Raw genomic sequence first — 24,695 nt, 5'->3', positions numbered from 1 at the left:
CTTTAAATGACTGATGGTACTGGATGTCAGCCTTTCAGTGATGAGTTATTGGAAGATAAGGGACTCTTGCAACACTTCTCCTTTTATTAAAACAATTCTCTGACAGTTGAAAACATTTTTCAACTTTTTTTTTAAATATGAGAAGTGTAGTTATGCTTCAGACTATTATAATTCATTGCACTAGGAATGTTGTACTTCATTGTTCTTTAAGAAATCTAGGATTTTTTACTTAAAGATACAAATAATGCATTAAGATGGGTATATCTTGCATATTAGATATTATTGAAAGTGGGACACTCTCAATGAAACAGATTAAGTACTGAGACCATAGAGAGTAACTTCAATATTTAATAAACTAGCAAAGCTAGAAACACTAGTGTGTTTTCGGGGTTGTTTTTTGGTGTGTGGGTGGTTTTTTTGTTGTTGTTTTTTAAGCATGGTCTTGATACAGTTTAAATAGAGTTTAAGAACTCTTGATCAGTGTCTCAAAAGTTGGGGAACTCTAGACCTTGAAAATGTTGTGCAGATAATTCAGAAGGAGCAGAGATGGAATTGGAATTGTTCAAGAATTCTAATTTTTTGTAAGAGAATGTATCTGGAAAAAAATCATTTACATTTTCAAATGATAAAGCATAATTTTGCACTAATTTTTTAGCAGAGTGATTGCGTTTATTTTTTTACTACAACTGTTACTAGTGCATCTACTGTGTTGTTGAAGAAATGGTGCTTTGTAAGAGTGCTATCTGCGTGTTGAAGGAATATTACAAAATTTGCACATTTATCAGTGTTTTGTAAAGAATTCATTTGAACTTGTTGTTTGTGTGCTGGAATTCTCWACTAATATTTTTGTGAGTTGTGATAAAGTCCACAAAGTCCACACATTAATAGTGTTCTTTTTTTTTTAAAAAAAAAGGATAGCTGCAAGATCATCCCTCTCTTTTTTCATATGTAAATGTTTTCTGATATGCCAGTATGATAACTACGCTTTTCATTGAGAATGACTGAAGAATGTTTCTACGTATTTTTTGAAACTGCCCACTTGTAATTTTTGATGGTCTAGAATAGAGGTTACAAAATTTATGTTTGCATTTCTCTATCTGCTTCATGTATGCAACAGGATTGCCTGTTCTTGGTTTATCGTCCTGTTTGATACCACAAGCTAGAATTGGTCTTCTGGTGTCAATGCTACGTACGTTTAGAGGGTGACTTCTCAGGATGAGTCTCAAAAGACCCAAGGTTTTGTCTTGCTAATGGTGGGTACAAGTTTGTCAGTGAACTGTTACTGAAGAAAAGGCAAGTCTACTTTTAAAAACCCTTTGACCTTAATTGAATTTTGGGCTAGGTAGGGTTTTTGTTATTATAATTAAATGAAGACTTGTATTGGCCACTCTTATTTATATTGAAAAGCCCAACTGAGACTATTCATATACTAGTATTTAACCAAGACAGAAAATGCTCTGAAGTGCTTTCTGACAATAGTTTCATGTTTAAAAAAAAAAGGGGGGGGGGCCAAAAAAGGCTACAAACTTTTTTCCTTCTGTCAAGGAACACTGTCTTAATTACATGGAAACTAACATTTAAAAAAAAATACGTATATTCCAAAAGATGCCACTTATTTCCCAAGAACCACTATGTTTTTCAGGTTGATGTCAGAACTTAGTTTGGAAAACAGCTGCCTTAATTTGATTCAATTGTTAGATATAATGGAGACTTTCTAGAACAGCGCTCTGTAACATGTGCATGAAAGAGATGGAGAGTGAACCTGCAGGACTGAGCTAGTCGTGGCTAAATGAGCACATTTTTGAAGTGGCATTTCGTAATATTAAGTAGGCAATTATGTGGGCATTCCTAGATGCTTGTGCTGGCTGGTAGGATGTTCTGTGTGGTCAGCCTACTTGCCCCAGTTCAGAAAAAAATTTTTTTTTAATCCCTACACTGCTGGCTCTCAGCAGCACTCCGTGTCTGATGGAAAGGCGATGCCATGCTGAACTCTTTTCCCTGGGTACCCTTTTAATTCCTGCCCGTCACTGAACCTCTTCCTCCTGCACCCAGTGTTGGAGCAAAGGTAACTTTTAGTCAGTGCTTCTGAGCAAGGAGGATAATGTTGGAGGGGCACCTGAGTGTTGTCTTGTGTGTGGCACTGCTTTGTAGCTGTTTGCTGATTTTTCTGGAGCTGCTGATTAATTGCTAGGTGCTTTAAAAGAAAAGAGATGATGTGATCTTCCCTCCAAAGAGTTCAGATGCAGGGGAGATGAGAGTTACTGCATCTGCCCATGCTTCATTAAAATATCACTAGCATAACAAGTTCATTTTCTCTGTAAACAGCATAGCTGTGTTCTACTCCGACCTGACAGTACCTGCTATCCCATGACACACCAAAAGGAGCGGGCCTCAGTGCAGGTTGGAGTGCAGGGAAGGCGGGTGTGGGCGGCCATGGGGGAAGGCTTTGCAGGCCAGCCGAGGCCACGAGGCCGAAGGCTGGGGAGGCGAGGCAGGCACTGCACAGCAAGGAGGGCCGGTGCTCCTTGCGGAGGGGACCGTGCTGCTGCTGAGCCGGGTGACGAACATGGCTGAGAGTGGGCGCCTCCGCGCAGCGGAGGGGGGCAAGGTTTGAAGGAGGTTGTTAGCAAAGCAGTGCTAGAGAGGGATTTTCTTGTCTTTCTGTGAACTGGTAGGGACTGATAGGTGTTAACAAGGTCAGAAATCAGAAGTGTGGGGGTCATGCTTTAGTCTGCATCTTATTCGTTGTTCATCTTTTATCTGCTCACCTGGAAAATGCTTGATTTTGTTTTGTTTTAACATATCCTCTCTGGCCAGATATGTCCTCTTCTGCAAGCGTTCCTTTAAAAGCACTTTGCATGTGTTAGTATAGGCAGTTGTGGGGCTGTGTTATTTCAGCAACGTAAGTGCAGACTGCTTTGGTATTTATAGTTGTTTCCTGACCATTTATATCCAAGAAATGACAAGAAGCATTACTTAAGTCACCAGAGTTTTGTTATTAGAACTTTGATTTCTTATTATTTCAGTAAGTAATTGTAAGTATTGAGTATAACCTTCTCTAGTAAATATATACAATCCCATTCATATCCTATGAGCGTAATAGAGCAACAGTCAGCCTAGTTGCTTCAATTTATCCTTAACTGGAAAGTCTTAAAGCCATTCACAAGCAGTGTGACTCTAGTCAACTATTTGAGTGGAAAGGATATTAAGTAGCTATATGAGCATTGTGCAGAAAGATAAACTCTTGCAATTAAACCTCTTGCCTTTTTTTAAAGTAATTGTGCTGGTTAATGTTGAATTACTGAGGAATATTACTTGGCAACTCCCACTTCTTATAATATAGTATAACCTGAGCACCGCTTTCATTACTAAATGTTGCCAGAATAAATGAAAATTAAAAGGAGCCTAAGTCAGGCATTAGAAGTTTTAAAAATCTTGTTTGAGACTCTGATCAGTCCTTTTCTGAGCAATGACTCAGTGCAGGCGGGATTGTTTCTAACAAAAGCCAGTGTATCAAATCTAATGTTTAAAATAAAGAAGACTAAAAAAAGCACAGATCTTCTTTCCTAACTAACTCTCAATCTCCTCAGGAATCTTTCCCTTTTTTGGAAATATTTTCCACATTCTTAAAATGTGGGGTTTTTTTAATAAAAGAAAAATGTTGATTGTAAAATGGAGTTTGGAGAGAAAAAGGTTGCTCAAACATTCTAAACCACCTCTGATGTGACTGCACCTCACTTTTAAGCATAACTTTTCATCATGCTGGTGCATAGTGTACAATTCTTATTTGTCTGTATAAGCCCAAAGGAATAATATTCTAAGCTTAATGAACTTGAGAATATAGTTTAAATATTAAAACTGAGGAGTGTATCTGATGAACTCTGCCACTACTGCTTGGACTGTTTGGTAAAGTGGCTTTCACCCTCTTAAAATAAATACATTTGTCTATAACAGGTTTTATACCATTTCTTGACACCTTATAAAGCTGTGGGATAAAACATGCATTTTCAGAAACAAGACTTAAATATAATAGAATTTTTGGGGGACAGATCTTGAAAATCTTTAATTTTCTGTCAACCATGACTTGAACATTTTACCTCATTTTTCCATGTAATAAGTGATGGTGTTACATTTAAACTTGATGAAACTTGGAATTTCTATTACATAAAGTTTTGATCAGACAATATATGTGTGCTTGTTGCTTGTTCGTTAAAATTCCTATTTTTGTATTCAAACAGCTTTTTAATATGAAATTTTGACTCATTGCCTTAGTGAAAATGGACTTATTTCAAATGATGTTTGTATCTTATTTTATTGTCTAGATAGCTTACCATTTAATAATGCTGCATGTAAATCCAATGCTGTAACAAAAAAAACCCAAAATCTTGCTGCTAGTTCATGTTCCTTCACTGAGTTTTCATTAAAGGTTGTATGCAGAAATCTGTTTAGTAGATTTTTCACTTTGTGTATTAAAGCCACTCACTTCTACAAGCTTTAATATTTTAGTTATGTTACAGTAAAAGTACTTTGTGGATCACATTGAATTGTTAAGTTGGTTTTAAAAAAAGTTTTAAGTTAATATCTTTTTGTGATGTTTTGCAATTTGAATTTATACTCAAATCCCAGTATTTGGATATTGTGTGTGTGTGTGTGTGTGTGTATATATATATATTTTTTTATGTATCTTCCTAATTCTTTTTTTCAATGCTGTTTAGTATGATCACAGGATAGCTTCAGGTTGGAAGAGACCTCAGGAGGGCTCTAGCTCAAGTTCCTGCTTACAGCAGGTCATCTATGAGAGCAGATCAGGTTGCTCAGGGCTTTATCCCAGAAGAATGGAGACTGATAAAGCCAGGCTTTTTTGAAAGGGTTTCTCTATAACGTAAAAGGCAATAACTGTCTTCAAATTGCATAGTACTATAATGAAGCATAACATTTTAGGGTATACTAGAAAAACTCTAGTAAATTCAATTATTTTGCAGAGAAATGATTATTTCTTGAGGCACACTTAGAAGAAACTCAAAGGTGATATGTTTGCACTGTCAGAGTAAGCCAGTAAAGAACTGGTTAGTATAGCAGCTTAAAAGCAGGACTTGACTTCACCTCAGCCAATATCTGTTTGATGTTGTAAAGGTCTTAGCTATGCTGTTCTTCTGCCCCTTGTGCTCCACCAGCACTATGGTAGTCTCACAAAGAAGCATGCTGAGGGATTGCTGTCCCCTCATTCTCTGACCCAGTTTCCACTGCTCCCCACATTTACGCACRTTTGCTTAGACTGCCAGGACTTAGCTGTTGATAGGTGTTAATAGATGTTGACTTGTTAGCTAAATTTTTTCATGTCTTTCTTGATTGTGACAATTTTTGAAAGTTTAATAAGGAATGTCTGGAATACATAGTAAGCCATTACATGTTTTCAGACCATTAATGTGTCAAGCACAGTGTAACAAAGCTCATGCTGTAACATAAGATGACTCTAGATATTGGGGGGGGGGTAGGTGGAGAAGGACTTGTATCTACTGTTGGAAGAATTGTTRTGGAGAATGTGCTGCAAAGCTCTTTAAAGTGAAGCAACTCTGCAACTGATAGAGCTAATTTTAAAGTCTGTGGGAATGAATGAGAGCCAAAAGTAAAAATAACTGAACACTTAAGAGAATAATTACACTATCTCCCTTGTGCATCTAAGCCCATTCTTTTTTGGAGCATCTGAATTACCTACTTCTTGCTGTTTATTTAGCGAGAACTCCGAGGGCTGATTCAGAGGATGTGAGCTGAGCGTTTGAAATTAGATGATGTAAATACCATGCGCAGGGACAACTGAGCACTCTTCCAATGTGTCTGTCAAGTACATTCTTAGAAGAGGAATAAAATCCTTATGTAACTTACATTAAAAAAATCATACAACTTGGGACATGTAATTTTCTTCTTTCTTTAATCACATACATAAGAAAAAAAAAAGTAAAATAAAAATTGAACTAACTTGGTTAAGGAATGAACTTTCATTTTCTGAAAGAGTATATCCATTGTCTTCAGCTAATCTAAAAGCTGGATGACTTTAAAAGATTGTGTGATAGTACTTCAGTAACTGTGAACACTGGGTCTCTAAATTGGGACATGTGATACTTAATTCTTTGTTTATTCTATTGATTGCTTGCATTAACTCACAGTCATGAATTTGCTTTAGGCATTTTCATGAATGCAGTTCTGTGAAATGTGTTGCTTCCTCCTTTTAGGAGATTGCTCTTAACACATAGTGACTTTTTTGTTGTCTTGAGGCATTGGTGGAGGAGCTCTGCATGGTCGAAGTTGTAGATTGATTATACATGTTTATTCTTGACTGTTTATTCTAGATATTCCTAGCAAATTAGCTGAATAATGAATGTTTTCTATTTTAAGTTTTGATACCATGTGTGTATGCTTGTTTTAATTTGTGAGCAGTATCTTTGAGGTTTTTATGTGGGATGATTTGTGTATATATATTATTTAGAATATCCACAGTTTTGTGAGTTTTAGGCTCAAACATGCAATCATCTTTTCAAGAATTTAAATTATAGTTATAGGAGATCTTACGTAGACAGTTGATACCTCCTGTGTTCTTCACTCATTCCTCCATCTTTCAGTGTCTGGCATTTCTGAAAGTCCTTGTAGAAAAGCCTTTTAAYCAGTGAGCAGGGTTAAGCTGCAGACTGAACTTTCCCAGGACAGCATGAAGTCCAAGATCTTGTCTTTAATAAAGCAGAGATCTGTCTATGGCAGGGCTTAACTGAAGTTAGGTCAGCATTTGCGGCTGTCACAGGTATCTCTTCCAGCAGTGTATTTTGAAATATCTTTTTTAAAACTGAGGTCTCATTAGAATCAAAGTGAACAGGCACCAAAGAAATGCTGCAGGTCCCAATGTACTGCTCTCCAGAAAAAAACACAATGAAAAATTTGAAGAGGAAATAGCCACTTTATGGAATTGCTATCTTTTAAATCATCTGTGGAAAGACTTCATATTTTGAAACTAGAAATGTCATGTCTTGTTTGGATTGGAAGGCTCAGTGCATAGTTACAGATATTTTTCAGCCATCCATTTAAAATATATCTTTTATGGAAACAGAAAGTCAATAACCTGAAGTTACTAGAAAAAAAACCATAGCTATTGATCCTGCAAGTCCCAAGTGAATTTTCTGACAGTCATAACCTTTGCAGAAAGAAGCCTTTTGTGAAAACAAAGGGAGAGGGGATGTTTTGCAGGTCAGATGCAAACATACTTCTAACAAAATCTGATTACTCAAACTTCACTGTCTCATCCTGGTTCATTAGGGATGTTGATGAGTGAAAGTATTTCATGACCAGGATATGTGAACCATTCACACTCTTACCTTCAGTTTGGGATTCATTCTTCATGAGAAGGTGGGGGGCTTTCTTCAGTCTGGAATTTTGACTTCTTGCAACAAGACTTTCCTATTGCGATCTATTCTGCAGGTAAGAATATCACCAGGTTTGCACCCATCTGTACACATACATTGCCTGTCTCCAAAGACAGACCTGATCAAATTATGCCCCAACAGCCAATTATAATAGGTTAGAAGATTAAAAGCTTCTAGTAGCTAGTATCTAACTGCTTCACTTCAAGTGCAAGACTTTGTCCACTTATCTTTATCAACACAAAATATAACATTTATATAACTGTCTCTGTTGGTAGACAAATACTAAAAAACAAACTTTTTCAGACTTGTTTGTTTACTGTTTTCTGTCTCTAAATAGACTCTGTAGTCATAGTACATAGTCTGGTTCTGTGAAACTGGAGAATAGTCTAGACTTGAGTTTCAGGTTACACAGTCCCATCCCCATAGAAATTATTGAAATGGGGGCACACAGTTTTAAAGAAAGAAAATTGAAGAGAATTGAAGATTTATGGCCTTCAGATCACTTTTAAGTATCCTGTAGAACAATCTGTATCGCTGTCTTATTTCACTTCTTGTTTATCCTACTCGTTTCAAGTCTCATTTGTTGTCAGCTTTAGATTATTTTATAAAATCAGTGTACAGAACGTGAATGAACTTGCATAACTTCTAGCAGTGATCGTAGTCATGGTAAAATACCTCCATCATATTCCTTACCAGTACAGGAAAATGAACCAGTACTGAACAATTTTGAGTTCATAAGTCCCCAGGCTGAAAAACAGCTTAAAAAAAAAAAAAAACTTGGAAAATGAGTGAAAACTGTTTCATGCTTCAAAAAGCCAAAGTGTGTTTGTCTACTGAAGAAATATTGCCAATTGCTCGAGTTTTTATATAACATCACTCATATGCCAGGAATCAAATTCCTACTTTACTGAGATGACAAGAGCTAAAATGAAGTGATCCGAAAGAAAGAGACTGTTTAAAAAAAAAAAAAAAAAAATCAAAATGGACAAACACCCCCCCCCCCCGACTTTTCAGTTAGTAGCTCTTTTCAAATGTAGGCTGTGTTTCCAAGTTGCTTTGCCCTTCTGCCCCATTCCAGGTATTTTGTGTGTTTTGTCCATTCACCTGCTGTTCTGAAAGGTAACCCTTCTGTTATCGTACCTTGCCAGTCTGCTTTATTCTCTTTGAAGAGAGAGGATCTATGTTAAGTTCCTTAGGCAGCAAGGCCAAAATTCTGGTCGATAACTTGAGGAAATATTAAAAAAAGAAAAAAGTCTGTAACCAAGTACATCTTGTTGAAGATGAAGTTCAGTTGAATGCATCTGATTGACATAAATTTAGCCCTTCTCTTACTGATACCAACTCATCACACTGCCTTCTGTATGGTCTCAGCTGTAGTTGCGGATCATCTGAGATATAAACTTCTTGTATTAGATTGTGTGTGGTTATAAAATAAACTTCTGTGGATAGCATTTGCCRTTGGATGCCTGTTTCCTGTTCTAGGTAAAGGAAAATGTTTGTGTTTCTGAATGTAAGGCAATATGGTATCTCAGCCTGATACTTAATTACAGTTGGCAAATGAGGACTTCTTAAATATTAGCTCTTTTAAACACTGTTCTTTGGGGTCATCAAACATTGTTTTTCATATGGAGTTAGAAAAATGCATATTAATGTTTGGGCAAACCATTCAATCTGAGAATCTTAAGAATAAGCATGACTTAAGGTAGCTATCTGGAATGTGGGAAATTAGTTTTCTCGGGGCTGTTTCTCTATAGTTATGGTTGCACATATATATATATATAGATAACCAGTTCTGAAATCTTTTATATATTGTGTGGTTATAGTTTTGCTGGCTTCTGGAATACCTGATGATAAACATACAAGTATGGTAACAACATTAATGACTAAACAGTTGTTGTTCTTGAAGCATTATAAAACCAATTTTTCCAGAACTTCCAAGCAGAGTATAAATAAACATACCTTCAGCCTTTAACAACTCACTTTGAAGGTGAAATGATCAATTTACTTTATGTATTTCTGTATTCCTTCTTCTAGACTTTTCTGCATTACTTCCTTCTTAACTGCCCCCTCTCCTTGGGGAAAATGGACACTCTGGAAACAGAAGTCAGTCTGACTAGCACCATCCTCTGCAATGATTTAAACTTAAGACCTTGTTGTTTGTTTTATTCTTTATAAGGACACTATTAGATATGGGGCAAGGGAATCTCACCTCAGTTACGAGATACCAAACACCTTAAGTCATAAAGTGTTTCCACTTTCAGTCATTGTGAATTATTAATTGTGGATTCACCTAAAACATGCAAGATAGTTCCACAGAGGAATATTTTGTCAGTTGTAAAATACTCAGGTTGTGTTAATGAAGCCCATATGGACTTACAAATTAGCTAATTTTTAATCAATTAGATAACTTTCTCCTTGGAGATTGACCACAGAAGTCAGAGCCAATGATAGCTGGCAGCAAGTATTTAATTAAAGTTATGGATATCTTTTTTGAAGAAGATGTGAGGTAGACATTCAGCTGTGCCAAGTTCTGCTTGGGTTTGGAGGAAGCAGCAACAGAGTGAGTTTAGGAAGTGACTGCAACTCTTGATCTTTTGCTACCCTCTCACACCATAGTTAAAGTTACCTAGAAAGTGTAGCTTGAGCAGCTAGTATAGACTCTTCCAGTGGTCACACAGTAAGGGGGATAGGGTAGATCTGAGTGAACACATCTGTGCCCTGGAATATTTTTTACTTTCAGTAGCCTGGCCTAGGAACTAACTGTGTTGTGTCTGTTGGCTTTACCAGTTCAGAGCCAGCAAGGTGTTTTCTGTGTCGCACAAAGCAATTGAGGTGAACTTGGTCAAGCCACTTGCTGGTCTTTATATATTTTTATTGACAGGATTCAGACAAATGGATTGCCTCTGTCCACTTCTTGAAATAACTCATTTAAAAACTAAACACAGTGAGATGATTTGAGTTTGGCAGAGCTGAGAATAGCAGTTTAGAGAACTCTTGATATTAAAAATATGTAGTGTAAGTACTAACTTAGTGTATTTTTAAAGAACTGTTAATCATATTTTAATGAATCCCATATACAAACAATACCTTTCATCAAAATGATTTTTTTCTAGAATTTATCTGGAATAGAGTTGACTGAATTTCGTATGCTTGTACAGCTGTGTATCCTCTGAGGTATCCCTTTGCATCCCTGCAAGAGATGTATGGCCTGGGACCATGAGTTCTTAATTTTTGCATAAAGTAAAAAAAATTATTTTGCATAAAGTCTGATCCAAAGGATCCATACTGTGTTACTAATATGATCCTCTCTGGAGTATATTATTTGTGTCAGATGAATTAAGATTGCTGAAGACTTCCCCTTATCTAGGAGTATGCTTTGCAAATAAACCTAGGTAAGGTAAAAATTCCTTGGAGAATGCTGTGGCCTGGATTCTCTGAGGGAGAATAGGTAAACTGCCATATTTGTGATGCTGGGCCTAAAAATTTATGCCTGAGGGGCTTCCACAGTGCCTGATGCATTTTGTCTTAGATAAGCACCTAAGATGAATCAGATGAATGGTCATCTGAGGATACTTGCTTCTCTTAACTTTTAAACCTCTAAACCTGGGGAAGATGGATTTCATGCACTAAGCTTTCTTTGCCAGGTCCAGCATTAAATTGTGTGTTATGGCAACATTATGGTTCAGAGTTGTGCTTCTTGTTTTCTACGGAGGCAACACAGCACTGCATCCTCTGCCATCCTGTCACCCTGCAGTGGCCCCCTGGTCTGCTGTCTCACTCAAGCCACTCTCCTGATGATGGTTCCTCTCACAATAGCTTAAGTCACCTAAAGAATCGAGTAAAAGTTCATTGATAAAACTCCAAAGCTGCTTTATTATAAGCAATTTCAGTGCATCAGAATGCATATAAATAACATTCAGGCTTCACCTGTAGCAGCTGAGTTATTGACAATAATTGTGTCAGGATGGCTGTTGGGTTGATCATTTTCTCTGAGGTTGTGGTAGGCAAACCCCTTGCAGTGGAGGTTTAGTAGCATCAACCTACTTCGTGCACACAGGCGGAGCTCTGGAGCAGAAACATATTTAACAGTACAGGCAGAATATTTTATCTGTCGAAAATAGAAGTACTTGATATAWCCTACTCTTATTGAGGGAAGAGTTGGCCTCCATTTAGCTATATTCCACATTTTATTCTTCAAGCTAACATCTCCTGTAATTCTCCATCAATTTTATGATTTAGGGGAGGTTTCAAGTACCTGTAGTGTCCTGTCTTTTGAGTTCCTTTAATATCACTGCAGATACCACTGGCAATTTTTAGTACAGGCAAAAAGTAATTTGTGTTGATCAGTGTCTTGAACATAGAAGTCTCTGCTGAGATGAATTCAAGTTGCTGAATTGCACTTTGGTGAGACGTGAACAACTGGTAATTCATAAGCATCGTCAAAGTATTTCACAGTGGTATCGAACAGCCATCAAGTTTTGTCAGTAATGAATTGAGTTAGCACAAATCAACAGGAAAGTAGAATATAAGAGGTTTTTTTATCAACTCATAAGCTATTTGTCAAATTTTAAAAGTCATTTCATTAAATCAATATGGCTTAGAAAAAAAAACAGCCCTAAAAATGAATTGTGCATCATGCCTGTGTTAAGTTAGTCAGCTCTGTAGTTTGCCAAAGAAAAAAGACAATATTTATGAWTTTTTTTTTCCCTTCCTAAAGTGAGAATAGGTATTATAGAAATAAGCTGTGGATTGTCTCAAACCAATTCATTTTTTATGTAGGAAATTCATTTAGATTAAATTGGTTTGAATTTCAAGAGGATAGCTAAAATAGCTTCCTATATGCACAGATTGTCATCTAATAGATCATTGTATAAGACTGAGATTTATGCATTCACTTTATTTAGGAAATACTCTGAAATTTAGAAGTAATGCGATTACATGACATTGCTGCTTATGGTCTCCTTTTTATACTTGCCAGAGACTTTAATTATTATTTACTTTAGCACTTTAGGATGCATCTGTGCTGGGCCTTATATCCAGTATGGTGGGAGGCTCAGCAAAGCTGGCTTTTAAGTGTCTTGACATCATGCTGTTTTCCCTACTCTTTTCCTATTTTAGATGCCGTTCATGAAAGTGAAATAGTGGCAGCAATGCTAGAAAATAAACATGTTCTAATGCTGCTCAATTAGTGGCACGTAGGCTTCACCTTGGAAGAAGACAGGAATGCAGGATTTGTTCTGCTCTCTGTGAAATCATTACTTACAACTCATGTGAAGCTGCTTACTATTTGCATCCCAGTTGGGTTTGTGATGAATTATGTAAACCGTGGGGGGAGTTTATATTCTTCTTTGAAACTTGTTTCAATTAAGTGTTGAATTGGGAAGAACTGGTTCTGTGAGTCTTTTTCTTTTAAAACTTACAACCGAACTACGAGACAAATCGTCTGACCCAGGTAGTATTCTGAAAAGAGCCTGAAAGAAGCCTAAGATCATTTAGGACCCACAGCTGAAGTCTAGACTGACTAAATAAGAACTAGCAACTGCCAGTGAATGAAGGAAGATGCCATGTTCATTTTTTTCTTAATCAGAGCTTGTGCTGTTTTGGTTTGGTTTTGTGCAGTTTTTTTTTGTTTGTTTTGTTTTTTTAACTGGAGAGAGAGAAACTTACACAGGGACAGCTTCCTCAGAGCCTCTTCCGCCAGTACAGGTCACAGGAAAAGCTCCAGTATCAGGGAATTTCCATATTTCATAATTTCATCCATTTTGCCTTTATAGTAAATTTGACTCTAAGAATCAACACAGTGCAAGAAGTTCAATCTTTTTCCCTGGGATTCAGATTTGCTTTGAACAAAGAAAATTTCGTATTTCTATTCTATTAAAAAGCTGAGGTGGAAAACTACACAAGTGGTAGTATTCACTAATAAGTATTGCAACTCACTAGCAAATTTTTTTTAAACATATATACTTAATATATGAATTATTATGATCATATAGTCCATTCAGCGTAATGCTTGCTTTTTAAAGTGCCTCTGACAGCTCATAGATGATTTAGTTTGGGCTTTATATTTAGGCTATTGACTCTAAGTAATTGTATGGTTATCATAGGAGATAAATGAAGCTTAATTAAATTTGCCATGATCTCACATAGCTTCTGCTTCCTTAATGGAATAAAATTACATTGTTGTCAGCATGTAAACTGACAGWTCACCTCCTGCRCTAACTGTGCAATCAATGCATGTCRTTGTATTTAGTGGGATAAGCAAATTGACAGTTGTAATGCAACAGTGAATTGCACCAGTAGTTGTTATTTGATGTTATAACATAACCTAATGTACCAGCTGGGCTGGGGCCAAAGAGTAATCGTTCAAAATCTTTATCCAACTGCCTACTCAAATATAAATATTTCTGTAGGTCCTTCTATAGAATGTCTTTCTGTTCTTCATCCTGAAGTTGTATGGTCCCATAGCTGCTAAATTCAATATTTGTTACTATAGTAAAATTGGAACTAGCCATTAAGGAATCTTGGAGATTTTCAGAGATATCACAGATATCTCAGAAGATTCAAATACATATCTGAAATAAACACTTGTAAATCTTTCACCTTCAAGTAGTCATAATACCCGCTGTCATTAGTGGAAGTGCAAAGCAATACTGTCGAGGTTAAGCTGTGACAAATACCTAGAAACGCAGGCAGAGACTTGTGCAGAGGATCTCCGCCCTTTGCATGTGGTGTATGCCGGATTTATGGGGGAAGAGGAGGTGGCATTGCCCACCCTTCCTCTTAGCCCCCTCCCTGTGGCACGTGTGCTCTACCCCGTGCCACCCGCCTCCCGCACAGCGGCAGCTGCAGCTGCCTCTGTTCTGCCGCCGCAAACCTGAGGCTCTCCACTGCTCCTAGAGAATTGCACTGTAGTTGTAACAGTCTTACTGGCCCCATCCATATGGCTAAATAAAATGGGCCAAGGGCCATGGCCTGAACCACATCCACATGTTACAGCAATGGCACTCAATCTCTTCTGGGCCCATGCGGTGCCCTTGTGGCCCTAAGTCACAGTTAGTATTTTGTGTAGAGCCCTTTTCCAGTTCCGAACATCTGCAATGCTTTGAGGGCTGCATTGCCACCCACTAGAGCGCTATTCTCCCAGCCCAGAAGTGAGGATGTRCGTTGCATGCCCAGAGGTTTTTGCAGATGGGCATGGCATGGTGGTAGCTTGCGTAAACCCTGATCGGGTGATGGTGGAAGACTGCGTAGATGGAAGGACGCTAAACCCTCTAYGTGCATATTTTATCCTGTGAACTGTGTTCAGGGTCTCTCTTGGATAGCTGACGCAGACTGGAGCAGTTTGGGGGAGGGTGCTAACTCCCGAATGCGGATGGCCAGATTCTCAGGGCTCTCTGGCCCTGCTTTACTTAACAGTGGAGTTGTGGTCACTGGGAACAGAATTGTTCCTTGTTATTACTATCACAGCATATTCGAGAGAGAGAGAGAGAAGAGCAAATTTTTCTGTCAGTAACTGTGGTGAAGGTAGTGGAGTTTCTGAAATTTAGAGAGAGATAGTTGAGGGCACAGTTCAGTGAAACCATTAAAATCAGACAATCCCACAGTAAACCAGGGTCCAGGCGAGAGAACTCTATGGCAGGTGAATGCTCTCTTACCTTTTGTTACATTACTGACAGAGCATGGTTCGTACCAGTGCCCATATAAATGGTCATTATAGGTAGGATTTTTAGAAGAAACACAGGATTTTGTCTAGCCAGGGGCCTCAGGAAAATTAATCTGGACTAATTCAAAGTTACTTAAACTGCTTTAAATCTGTGTGTGTACAAATGAATTCCCGAATGAAAGTGGCTGTAATTCAGGTCATTTTAGTGTCAGGTTTCTCGTATCTGTCTTGCAGATAACCACATCATCTAATTCCTTTTATAAAGTGATTAAGTGCCATAGCAGCCCATGTCAGTTAAACTTTCTTTGCAGCCAAATACCTAGTCATTTTAGAAAGTGGGACATAAGTTCCTAAATAACTTAGGTTGTTTTGAAAGTGGGGTTTTGTTGGAATATTTGAAGTACTCAGTACCATAGCAGCAGTGAAGAATTACTGCTAGTGTTCTATAGCATTTTAATGCATTCAAAGACTTAGTGGCTATCAGTTGTGAAAAATATGAGTTATATTACAAGTGCAAGAGTAAAATACTTCTAGTGATACTGGTAAGTGATTTCGGTAGAGGACCAAGTCAAATCTTTTTTTACTTTTTTAGAGAATGTGATAGAATTTTAGATCTTCAAGATATTAGCATTTAGTGACAAAAAAAAGGTAGAAATTAATTAGCTCTGCTTGCAAAGGGATAAAAGTTATAAAACAGAGTTAATGATTTTGGTTTATGCTATATGGCCTTAATGAAGAGATAACCTAGTGTCTTTTTGCTATATAAAATTAAATTACTAAGACAAGAATGAGATCTTATTAAAAGTAGTAATAAAAGTAAAACTCAAGCCTCTTCAGAGAAGTAATGGATTTTCTTAGAACTACTCTGATGATTCAGGTTAAATACAGCTCATTTATTTTTTATGTTATGATGGTGTGCAAAAGACATATGTAAAAATGTTGTAAACACCAAAAGTTTATCAAAAAAGGAGAGCTTAAATGTCACCCATGTAAATACACCCAGAACACACTAGTGGACACTACAAGAAGCTTGGAAACTTCCTTTCTTGTGGAAAATAGTGACTCTTCTCTTTTTTCCCCCACTATAAATTGGATCAAGCCTGGGATCTAAATCCCTGATTGATAAGAATCATAGCTGAAGCTTTTCTCTTATTTATTTATTTATTTATTTTTGCATGTTAACGCTCAATATTCTGCGTCCCACGGAGTGCCTTTCAAGACCTCTTCTATTGCTATTGACTCATAGTGTTTCCTTCAGCAGTGAACACCACACTTAGGAATTTTTGTCTCTGACTTTACTATCTTCTGCTAGAATGCCATGCTGGGTTACTGTGGAGGATATTTCTGTGAAATTGTCCCTCATTAAGAAGAATTTAATTCCCTGTCCATTCTTCAATGATAAGCTTCCATATTGAAAAGTTGTTTATGTAGTGGTTTCTGTGAGCCTTGAATTAAGGGTGTATTACAAAGTACAGAATGTTGGTTTAGGTGGTGGTGATACAGCCACCTATTTACCTTGCGTAGTGTATGGCATGTGGTCTGCCACATAGTGGAAAGAGTCTGTACCATTATTCAACCTCTTTAGTCAGCCTCATCTATCAAGTCCCTTCTGCAATGATTTTGACCCTACCCCAGTGAGCTAATATTCAAAGTGTAAGAAAAGACACATCTAATAACACAACTGTCTATAACAGAACAATGGACACAACTCTTCTGCTGTGTACAGGCTAGATGTGTGCTCCAGACGATTCAAAATCTGAGATCATGGTCAAACTGAAAGGCTAAATGCAAATGAAGCATCATATATGGTAAACAACACAAAAGAGAACTCTGTAATCACTCCATAAGCACCCCTCTTCTGAACTTAGCAGAAAAGGCCTTCTGCATGTCCTGCCTTGTACACTGACATAGGAATTGGGGGTTCAAGCATATTGTAGCTCTGAGTTCAGCAAAGGGGTGTGCAAAAAAAGGCATATCCTGAAAGGGGATAAACTTTCAACATTTGTAATGAACAACAGACTCTCAGCTAAAGTCATGCTCTCACCTGGCAGTTTCAGCTATTCAGCTGCCTTTGCTACTTTTCGGTAGGTATGTGTGCCTTTGTTATTAGTCTCCTCACTTTAAGTATGATGTGCTTCAAGAGCCTCCTTCATCTTTTTTGCTATGATCAAATCTGTCATTTAAGCTGCGTACATTATTCCATCTGAAGAGCTTGATTCACAACTCTGTTTCCCTGGTTTTGTGCTGATGTAATTCCATTGACATGGTGTAGATATTCCTTATCCCAAAGGAAAGAACAGATCTTTCATGCTCAGTTAATGTTCCTACTTCTCTCCCCAGGGGAGCTATCCTCCTTTGCTAAAAAATCTTTTGAATACTCTAATTAAGGATAAGGATCTCTTTGAATATTAATTAGTTTTTCATTGGCCTTGCTCAAAATATTTAACTCAAAGCAATTTCCTGGTAATTATCTCTTGATTATAATTTTGAGGGGACTTCCCCCCCCTTTTTTTTTAATAAATTCCAATTTATCAAAACTTCAGTTAATACCCAATATGACTTCCTTTTGCATGTGTCCACTTAATCACAACTACAGATAAAAGCAATAAGCAGTAGCCACCAAGAGGTAATTTTTCTTTTTAAAATTTCCTTCTTGCAAAAGCTGTCATTCTTAGCATTGCTTTCCCTCTTTTGCCGGTCCTTTACTTGAATTATTTGAATATATTGTAGATGATTGTCCCTCATGCTCATAAGCTCAGAATCTTTTGACTGTTGGGCCTGTACAAGCAGATGGCTTTGTACAAAGACAAGAATGGCAGAACAGCTCAAGACTTCTTTCATGACTCTTCCTGGAACAGTGAGGTAGGACCTGATGGCTACCTAATCCRCTGCTCCTTTTTCATTCCCACTCACTCTAGGTTTCCTAATTAGGTATAATTAAACAAATGGCAGAACCCCTTTCTGCTTTATTTCCAGCTTTGCTTTGAATATTCGAGAGAGAGACTAAGAAATTTCAGTTTTGTGCCCAAGGGCATATGATGCTTTGGACTGGCTGCAGGAAAAACTCTGAAACCATCATGTTTAAATCCTTTCTGTCATGAAGTGATTTTGTGATTTTAATAGATAGTCACAGTAAACGCCCTTCCTAATCTGTGAAAAAGGATGAAATTCCCCAAATGCCTGTTTAAAATTTCTTCTAAATCAGGACATGAAGTGAGGAGCTTAGCTTTCATTCTTAGCATGAGTGAGAGAGGAAGCTTTTTGTGAGTTTTTCAAAATAAATTGAGGGATGCCGCACTCATCTTCTGTACCAAGAAGACGATCATTTTTAATGGGACAGTGGCATCACTTAGATGTAGACAATAAGAAACGCGGCCCATTGCAGAATTCTCACCATTCCAGCTTGGGAACTCAGCATTATCTGATGCTTATGGAGTTACCTTAAAGCACTCTTCAAAGCTTACCCTCTTATTCGCATGGAAGTGTTTTCAGTTTTCTTTATTTCAGACAGGAACAATATCCAGTTTCAAGCTCTTGTGGAAGGACTCTTTTGTGGCTTTATTTTATATGGAGGACTCTATACAGAGCTTGTGCAGAATTCGTTCCCTGATTCACGTGGGAGTTTTACATGAACCTAAACTATTGCTTTGCACTTCAGAAGTGCAAAAGTGCAAAGCTTGGGGAAAGCTGTTCTGTAAGGTTCACCAGCAAGATTGTCAGAAAGGATCACCCCTTGCTGCCAGCACAGCTAATGCGTTGTTACCAGCTGGTTGACATACCTCTCCTGCGGAGTGGTAATGCTCACTCCACCAGATTCTTGGTCTGCTTCCAAAACATGCCACTATTTATAATCTGCACAGCAGCTACATGGAGTATGCTCCATTCATATTTGTCAAGTCTTATGGATTCAGTTACTACAGCAGATGCCAAATTTTGTAGAGAAGCACTCCAGTCTTTATTCAACTGAATTCCTCACTTCTGCTATCCCAAGATAGTACTGCTCGCCAGTTATCTGCAGTGCAGATCACAGCAACACTTGAAGAATTTACTTACTCTACTGTATCCGCAGTTGCAAAGAACTAGTTACTCAAGAGTACAGTTTTAAATTTATTCCTTTTTTAAGCAGCAATTCTTTTATTCAATCCAATATTAAAAACATAAAGTATTAATAAAGCATAATTCTGCACATAATTTATTTCTATAAATCTGAAATAAAACTTAAAGCTTGTTTTATATTATTTATATTACATACAATTCAGCAAGCTGGATATGTTACTGATTCTAATTCAAAGAGCAGAAAATCTCCCTTGATGGGGACTGCTTTTGTTTCTTTGCTTCATGAAAGCATCTCTCGAAATAACTTCTGTCTAAATGCAACTCATTAATGTGTGCCCCCCACCCCTGTCTTTGCAAGTCTTCTCCAACTGGCTAAATGTGGTGACTGGAGCTTTTAGGATTAATTTTTGTTAAGTGACCTACTTTGCTGAGAAAGATAATCATGCATTTATAGCCTCTGGCACTCTATTCGGGTCACAGATGGACAGAGAGCAAAGCTCTTCCTCAGTGACTTGCTGGAGTTGTAACTAATACCCGATGGGAACGGCGATAGGCTCGATATTAATTCATCAGGATGCCTAAAAATACGGAAGACCATTGAATTCTACTTTAGTTTTAAGGGGTGTCACAATTATGTCATAGGATACCAGTAAGCAGTTGCTCTAAGAGTGTTTTGCATTAGTGATCAAATTACTCTGTCACAGGTGTTAAATATTAAAAAATATTTGATATTGAATCCTTTGCCTTGAAAATGGAGCACCATACAGTGTTCTGACTGTAGACCCATCTGATATTAAACTCATACTAAATACCATGGTGTACACCAAGGATCTGAGATTTTGGGGAGAGTTTTGAGCTCTTGCTCACTAACAAATTATGATCCTCTGTATAGCTGGCATTCTAAAGTTAATTTTACAAACAGTCAGTATGACCTAAACCTCTGTTATGGAAGCATTTTTTTGTATACCATTATCAGTTAATCCAATAAAACTTGTACTTTGCTGTTGTCCATCACAAGCTTGTTTTCCCTCTTGTATTTGTCTTATCCTATCCTATTGTGGCTATGTTTGAAAAGCGGCTTGTTACTTTATTTTCAGACATTCAGAAGTTTCACAAGGGAAATGACCAGGCTTTATATTACATTCTGATGTTTTAAAAAATTCAGTAGAATTTTTCATGCTTGGAAACAGGCAAGAGCCAGAAGCGCTAAGAATGTTTCTGTTTTGAAAGACGTCTTGAAACTTAAAGCATACCAGGAAGTCAGTGATGTTACTTCTGACAAGTCTGAAGAAATAAGTATTAAAATTGTGATATTGCCAGAAAAGGGATGCATGATTTTCAGAATAAAACAAAACAAAATATAAATATAGGTTGAACTCTTATGCTGCAGGATTCAAAACGTGTGTGTCCTTGTGTCCCCTATTTATAATACAGCTCTGCTTTTTGCACTGTGGTATAAACCTGAAAGTTGTTCTGGTAGAAGTTGCAATTTGGATCACTTTGATCACTGAGCAAGTGATTTCATGTGCTTTTAGGACAAATAATCTCACAACACATGAAGGATGTTTTGTTTTTCATTTAGATAGATGTTTGCAACTTTTAAGTCAATCTGACAGAAATCTGTATTTCTTGTGACAAAATCTAATGCTTTGAGAGTAAAGTTGATTCCTTTTAATAAAAGCCTTTCAAATGGGAATTAAGCAAAAGTTTTGGTGAGAAAGATCTGTAGTCCTGCCTTACCTATCCTGAGGGACTGTAGCGCAGCCGTGTCATGATCAAAATTCTGGCCCTGGGCTATGGCAGTGGTTGTGAGCCCTTTGAATTTTCCATGCCTGTGCTTTCAGCTTCTGGATCTGTGTATTTCCTGTCCCAGATGTTAGCCCCGGTATTTTCTTAACTGAAGGAGGATTCTCATTGTGCCAAAAGGGTGTGTTTCTGGAGTTGTCTATAACTTTGAACTGATATAGCTCTATAGATATAGGCATAAATGCAGATGCTCTTAGTGTGGCTTAAGAACAGCCTGCTATAGGTGTCCTTTTACCTGTTCCTAAAATAATTAATTTAAATCAAAATAAGACCAGTTTTAACCCAAATCATCCACTAAGTATAACTTAACTTTAATTATCATTTTTTTAGTTCATCTGCCCAAACTATGGGCAGATTGAAATAAAGCATCCCACCACTGTTAACTTCCATGCACAATCTTGCCTTCAGGGGCAATTTGTACCAACTGGGTGTGTGTGCCATGAGTTAGATAAACCCCACATTTTGTGTGAAAGTACTCGGAGGGTGACATTCCACAGCCCCTTTCTTCCTTCAGTGCTTAGGGTCTGTAGATAGGATCTTTTTACATGTTATTAGGTTATATTGGTGTCTAGTTAGACATTCTTACTCCCTCATATCCTACTTGATGGTGCTATCTTCCAGTTTTAACAACAATCACAATCCTTCTCAGTTTTAAGTGTTTTCTTTGTTTTCAAACGTATAGTGGAAGAGAGTATTGAGCAATAATTATGTTGTTACAAGAAACTGTTGAAATTGTCAAGAAATTATTTGAAGAAGAGTAAATCAGCACTGCTGGGACTGGTTAAAGGTTGTTTCAACCAGGTCCTGATTTTATCAAGCGTGGAAATGCAAAACCTTCAAGTCTTTGGTACTTTATATGATATCCATCCCGTAGTTGTATTTATTTCAGAGAATGTGGAATGTTACAAGAAGAAACAAAATAAGCCTAAATAGTTGGGAAGTACTATTGGGAAGTATGTGTTATCAGGTATAGTGCTAGACTAATTTAAGTAAATATGTTTATATTTATGGAGCCATAGTACAATCTGTGGAAGGTACAGAAGGAATTGTTTATAGAAAAAACAGTATGTATTACGAACAAATAACATATACATTACAATAGATGTGTTCATGCCCACTATATAGATTACTTAGGGATAAAAGTAAGCTTGAGAAATTATACTGGTACAGTCCTATTGAAAATGGCCAGTTTAAAAATAAACAGCTCCAAAGACAACTTCAGAGTTTTAAATCTGGGTAACTATAGCAGTAACAGAAAATACATGCTTCATATTTAATGCTGACATTCTAGTGCAGAAGAAAAACTTAAGAGCACAAGATTTATTTTTTTTGACAGGGTAGTAAGGACACTGGGAAAAAGTAAAGGTGAATAACACAAAGAATCCCACTTACATTCTTATTAAGCAACAGCTAGGGATCTGGCTTCTGGAACCTTCATTATTTACACGTTTACCTTGTATCACTGTGGGCATGTAAATTATTATATTGAAAAAAATCCATTCATTACCGTTTTTGCATGTTGAATTACGATATTAAATGATCAAAGAGTTCTCAGCCTGTAACTCTATTGGATATAAAGCTTTTAATCTGCTATGCTACTTAAATATAAAATCTTGTATGTATTGTTCTTCTGTGAGGAAAGATGCATAGCAAGGCGCATTTTGTAAACGTATACATGTCACATGCATACAGTCAGCTGCTAGTTCTGCCATAGCAGGGCTACTGAATGAAACTACTCGTTTGCATGAAATCGCTGGTGTGGATATTTGTTTGCAGGATCAGAACCCCAGGGAAGAAATGCGAATATGATAATGAACTAGATTTTTGTTAGCTTGTTTTTTTACAGAATTTGTTGATCTGTTGTGCTACCTTAAATGAAAAGTAAATCTGATCAGAGAAACATAAGAGTAGACATTGTTACAGAAATAGTCCTTACCTTCTTTAATGCATGAGTCAGTGTTCCCTGATGAAGTAGGATTATCATTATTCTAATTTAGCCATTTAAGTTTTAAAATTTCCAGTGGTGAGCTTCTAATTAGCTGAATAGATCATGAAATGCTACAGGAATTAAAAAAAAAATACTTGTACTCCAAGGGTAAGAAGTATGTATTTGGAAGGAAATGCAGGAGCATGGAAGAATCAGACCTCATATTTTAGTGGAACAGTAAATGTGATCTGAATTGATAATGATTATTCCTTAGTGGCTGGTTGGTTTTGAATACCTAAGGATCTTTTACAAGAATCATAATCTTTTTGAAATGTGCTGTTGTAGGATGGGCTGTGCAGATGTATGAAGTGAAAAAAGGAAAGTTGGTGGGTACAATGGTGACAGAATGATTAGCTGTTCATACGTACAAAGTTCAAATCGCATGCCATAAATGTATGTGCAAAATAATATTTATATTGCAAAATAATTTTTGCCAGAGTTAGAGATCATCAGTTTTCAATGATGCCTTTATTAGTAATCTAATTAGACAAAATGAATGATTTTCTGTTTTTCAGAAAGGCATGCGCTTCACATTCTATTGGCATTATACAAGCAAACATTAATGACCTATTTGTATACTAATACATTCACCTGATGTATTTGACATGGTTTTGCTTTGCATATTGTGTGCAAAGTAGGGACTGTGGATGATGGCAGACTAATTAGCTGTGAAAATTAAAGCCCCTTCTTTGCTCAGGGAATAAATTGTTGCTCCATAGGCTACTCCAGTAAACCCCAGCCTCAGCTCCCTCTTTGCAATAAAGCAGTAATAGCTCTGTGCTTCTTAATCTTTAGTCTCTTTGCTGATCTTGCTGAAGAAAGGCATATCAACAGTGATAGTTTTATGGTGGTGAAATTCAAGGTCTTTGAATCTGTAAGTACAATTAAATATGGTATTTAATAAAGAAAGTATATTTCAGGCATAGAAGGCTTGCATTAAGGCAAATAAACTGTAGTTCCAAAGCACTACATTAGTTCTTTTTAATCAGGTTGGTGACAAATCTTTTTCTAGAATGTATTTCATAAAGTAATAGATGAAAAAAGTACTAACAATACATGTATATTAAAATGATGACTAATCATTTACATATTCTAGAATTAGATGCTGTTGCTTTTGGGAAGCTGATGTGAATTTCATTAACCATAGCATCTTATAAAATAAAATGCAGTGTTGAACTGTGAGGGTAGAGTTTGTTTTCACATAATGATATCCCTATATTAAGAATTCTCTTGATGAGTATTTTCTGAATTTAAAGTTTTGATTTTTGAGCACTTACATTCTCATTTGAACTTTCAGTCAAAGGATTTTTGCTTAATTCTCTTAGTCCTGAATATTTTGAAAAAATGTTATAAGCCATTTAAAGAAAAAAAGAGATTCGCAGGGTTCTGACCATTCTCATTTTGTCTGTGCAGTTCGACAATCAGCAAGCACTGGGAGGCAGAACTGGCCACACTCAAGGGTAATAATGCTAAGCTCACAGCAGCCCTGCTGGAGTCCACTGCCAATGTAAAACAATGGAAACAACAGCTTGCTGCGTATCAGGAAGAAGCAGAACGTCTTCATAAGCGGGTAAGTAAAGACAAACAGCCAGGATCTTTAAAGGTCATGTCATGGAAGTGCTGGTAACTGTATATGCTCATTTTGGAGCAAACCAAATAAGCTTAATGTTGGCGCTTTAGGTAAATCTTTGAGAGAGAAATTAATGATCGCTTTAATGTACACAGGATTCTCATACAAAGCACATGGGCAAATGCACCCAAATGTGCTGACACT

General features: G+C 37.0%; 1 protein-coding gene across 8 annotated transcripts in view; it reads left to right on the top strand.

The window, feature by feature from the left end:
* Positions 1-24,695, top strand: part of HOMER1 (homer scaffold protein 1) — a 133,453-nt gene that overhangs the window by 67,079 nt on the left and 41,679 nt on the right. For 7 of the 8 annotated variants that reach the window (XM_026073767.1, XM_026073762.1, XM_026073764.1 and 4 more), the window contains one exon: positions 24,335-24,491. In XM_026073767.1, the coding sequence (XP_025929552.1) occupies positions 24,335-24,491 (157 nt within the window). Of the gene's footprint in view, positions 1-1,117; positions 4,528-24,334; positions 24,492-24,695 lie in introns of those variants that run through there. The other variant, XM_026073770.1, reaches the window with a different exon arrangement.

This window comes from Apteryx rowi, unplaced genomic scaffold (genome assembly GCF_003343035.1).
Source record: "Apteryx rowi isolate R43461 unplaced genomic scaffold, aptRow1 scaffold_377, whole genome shotgun sequence".
NCBI classification, from domain to species: Eukaryota; Metazoa; Chordata; class Aves; order Apterygiformes; family Apterygidae; genus Apteryx; species Apteryx rowi.
This window is presented reverse-complemented; position numbering and strand designations above follow the sequence as displayed.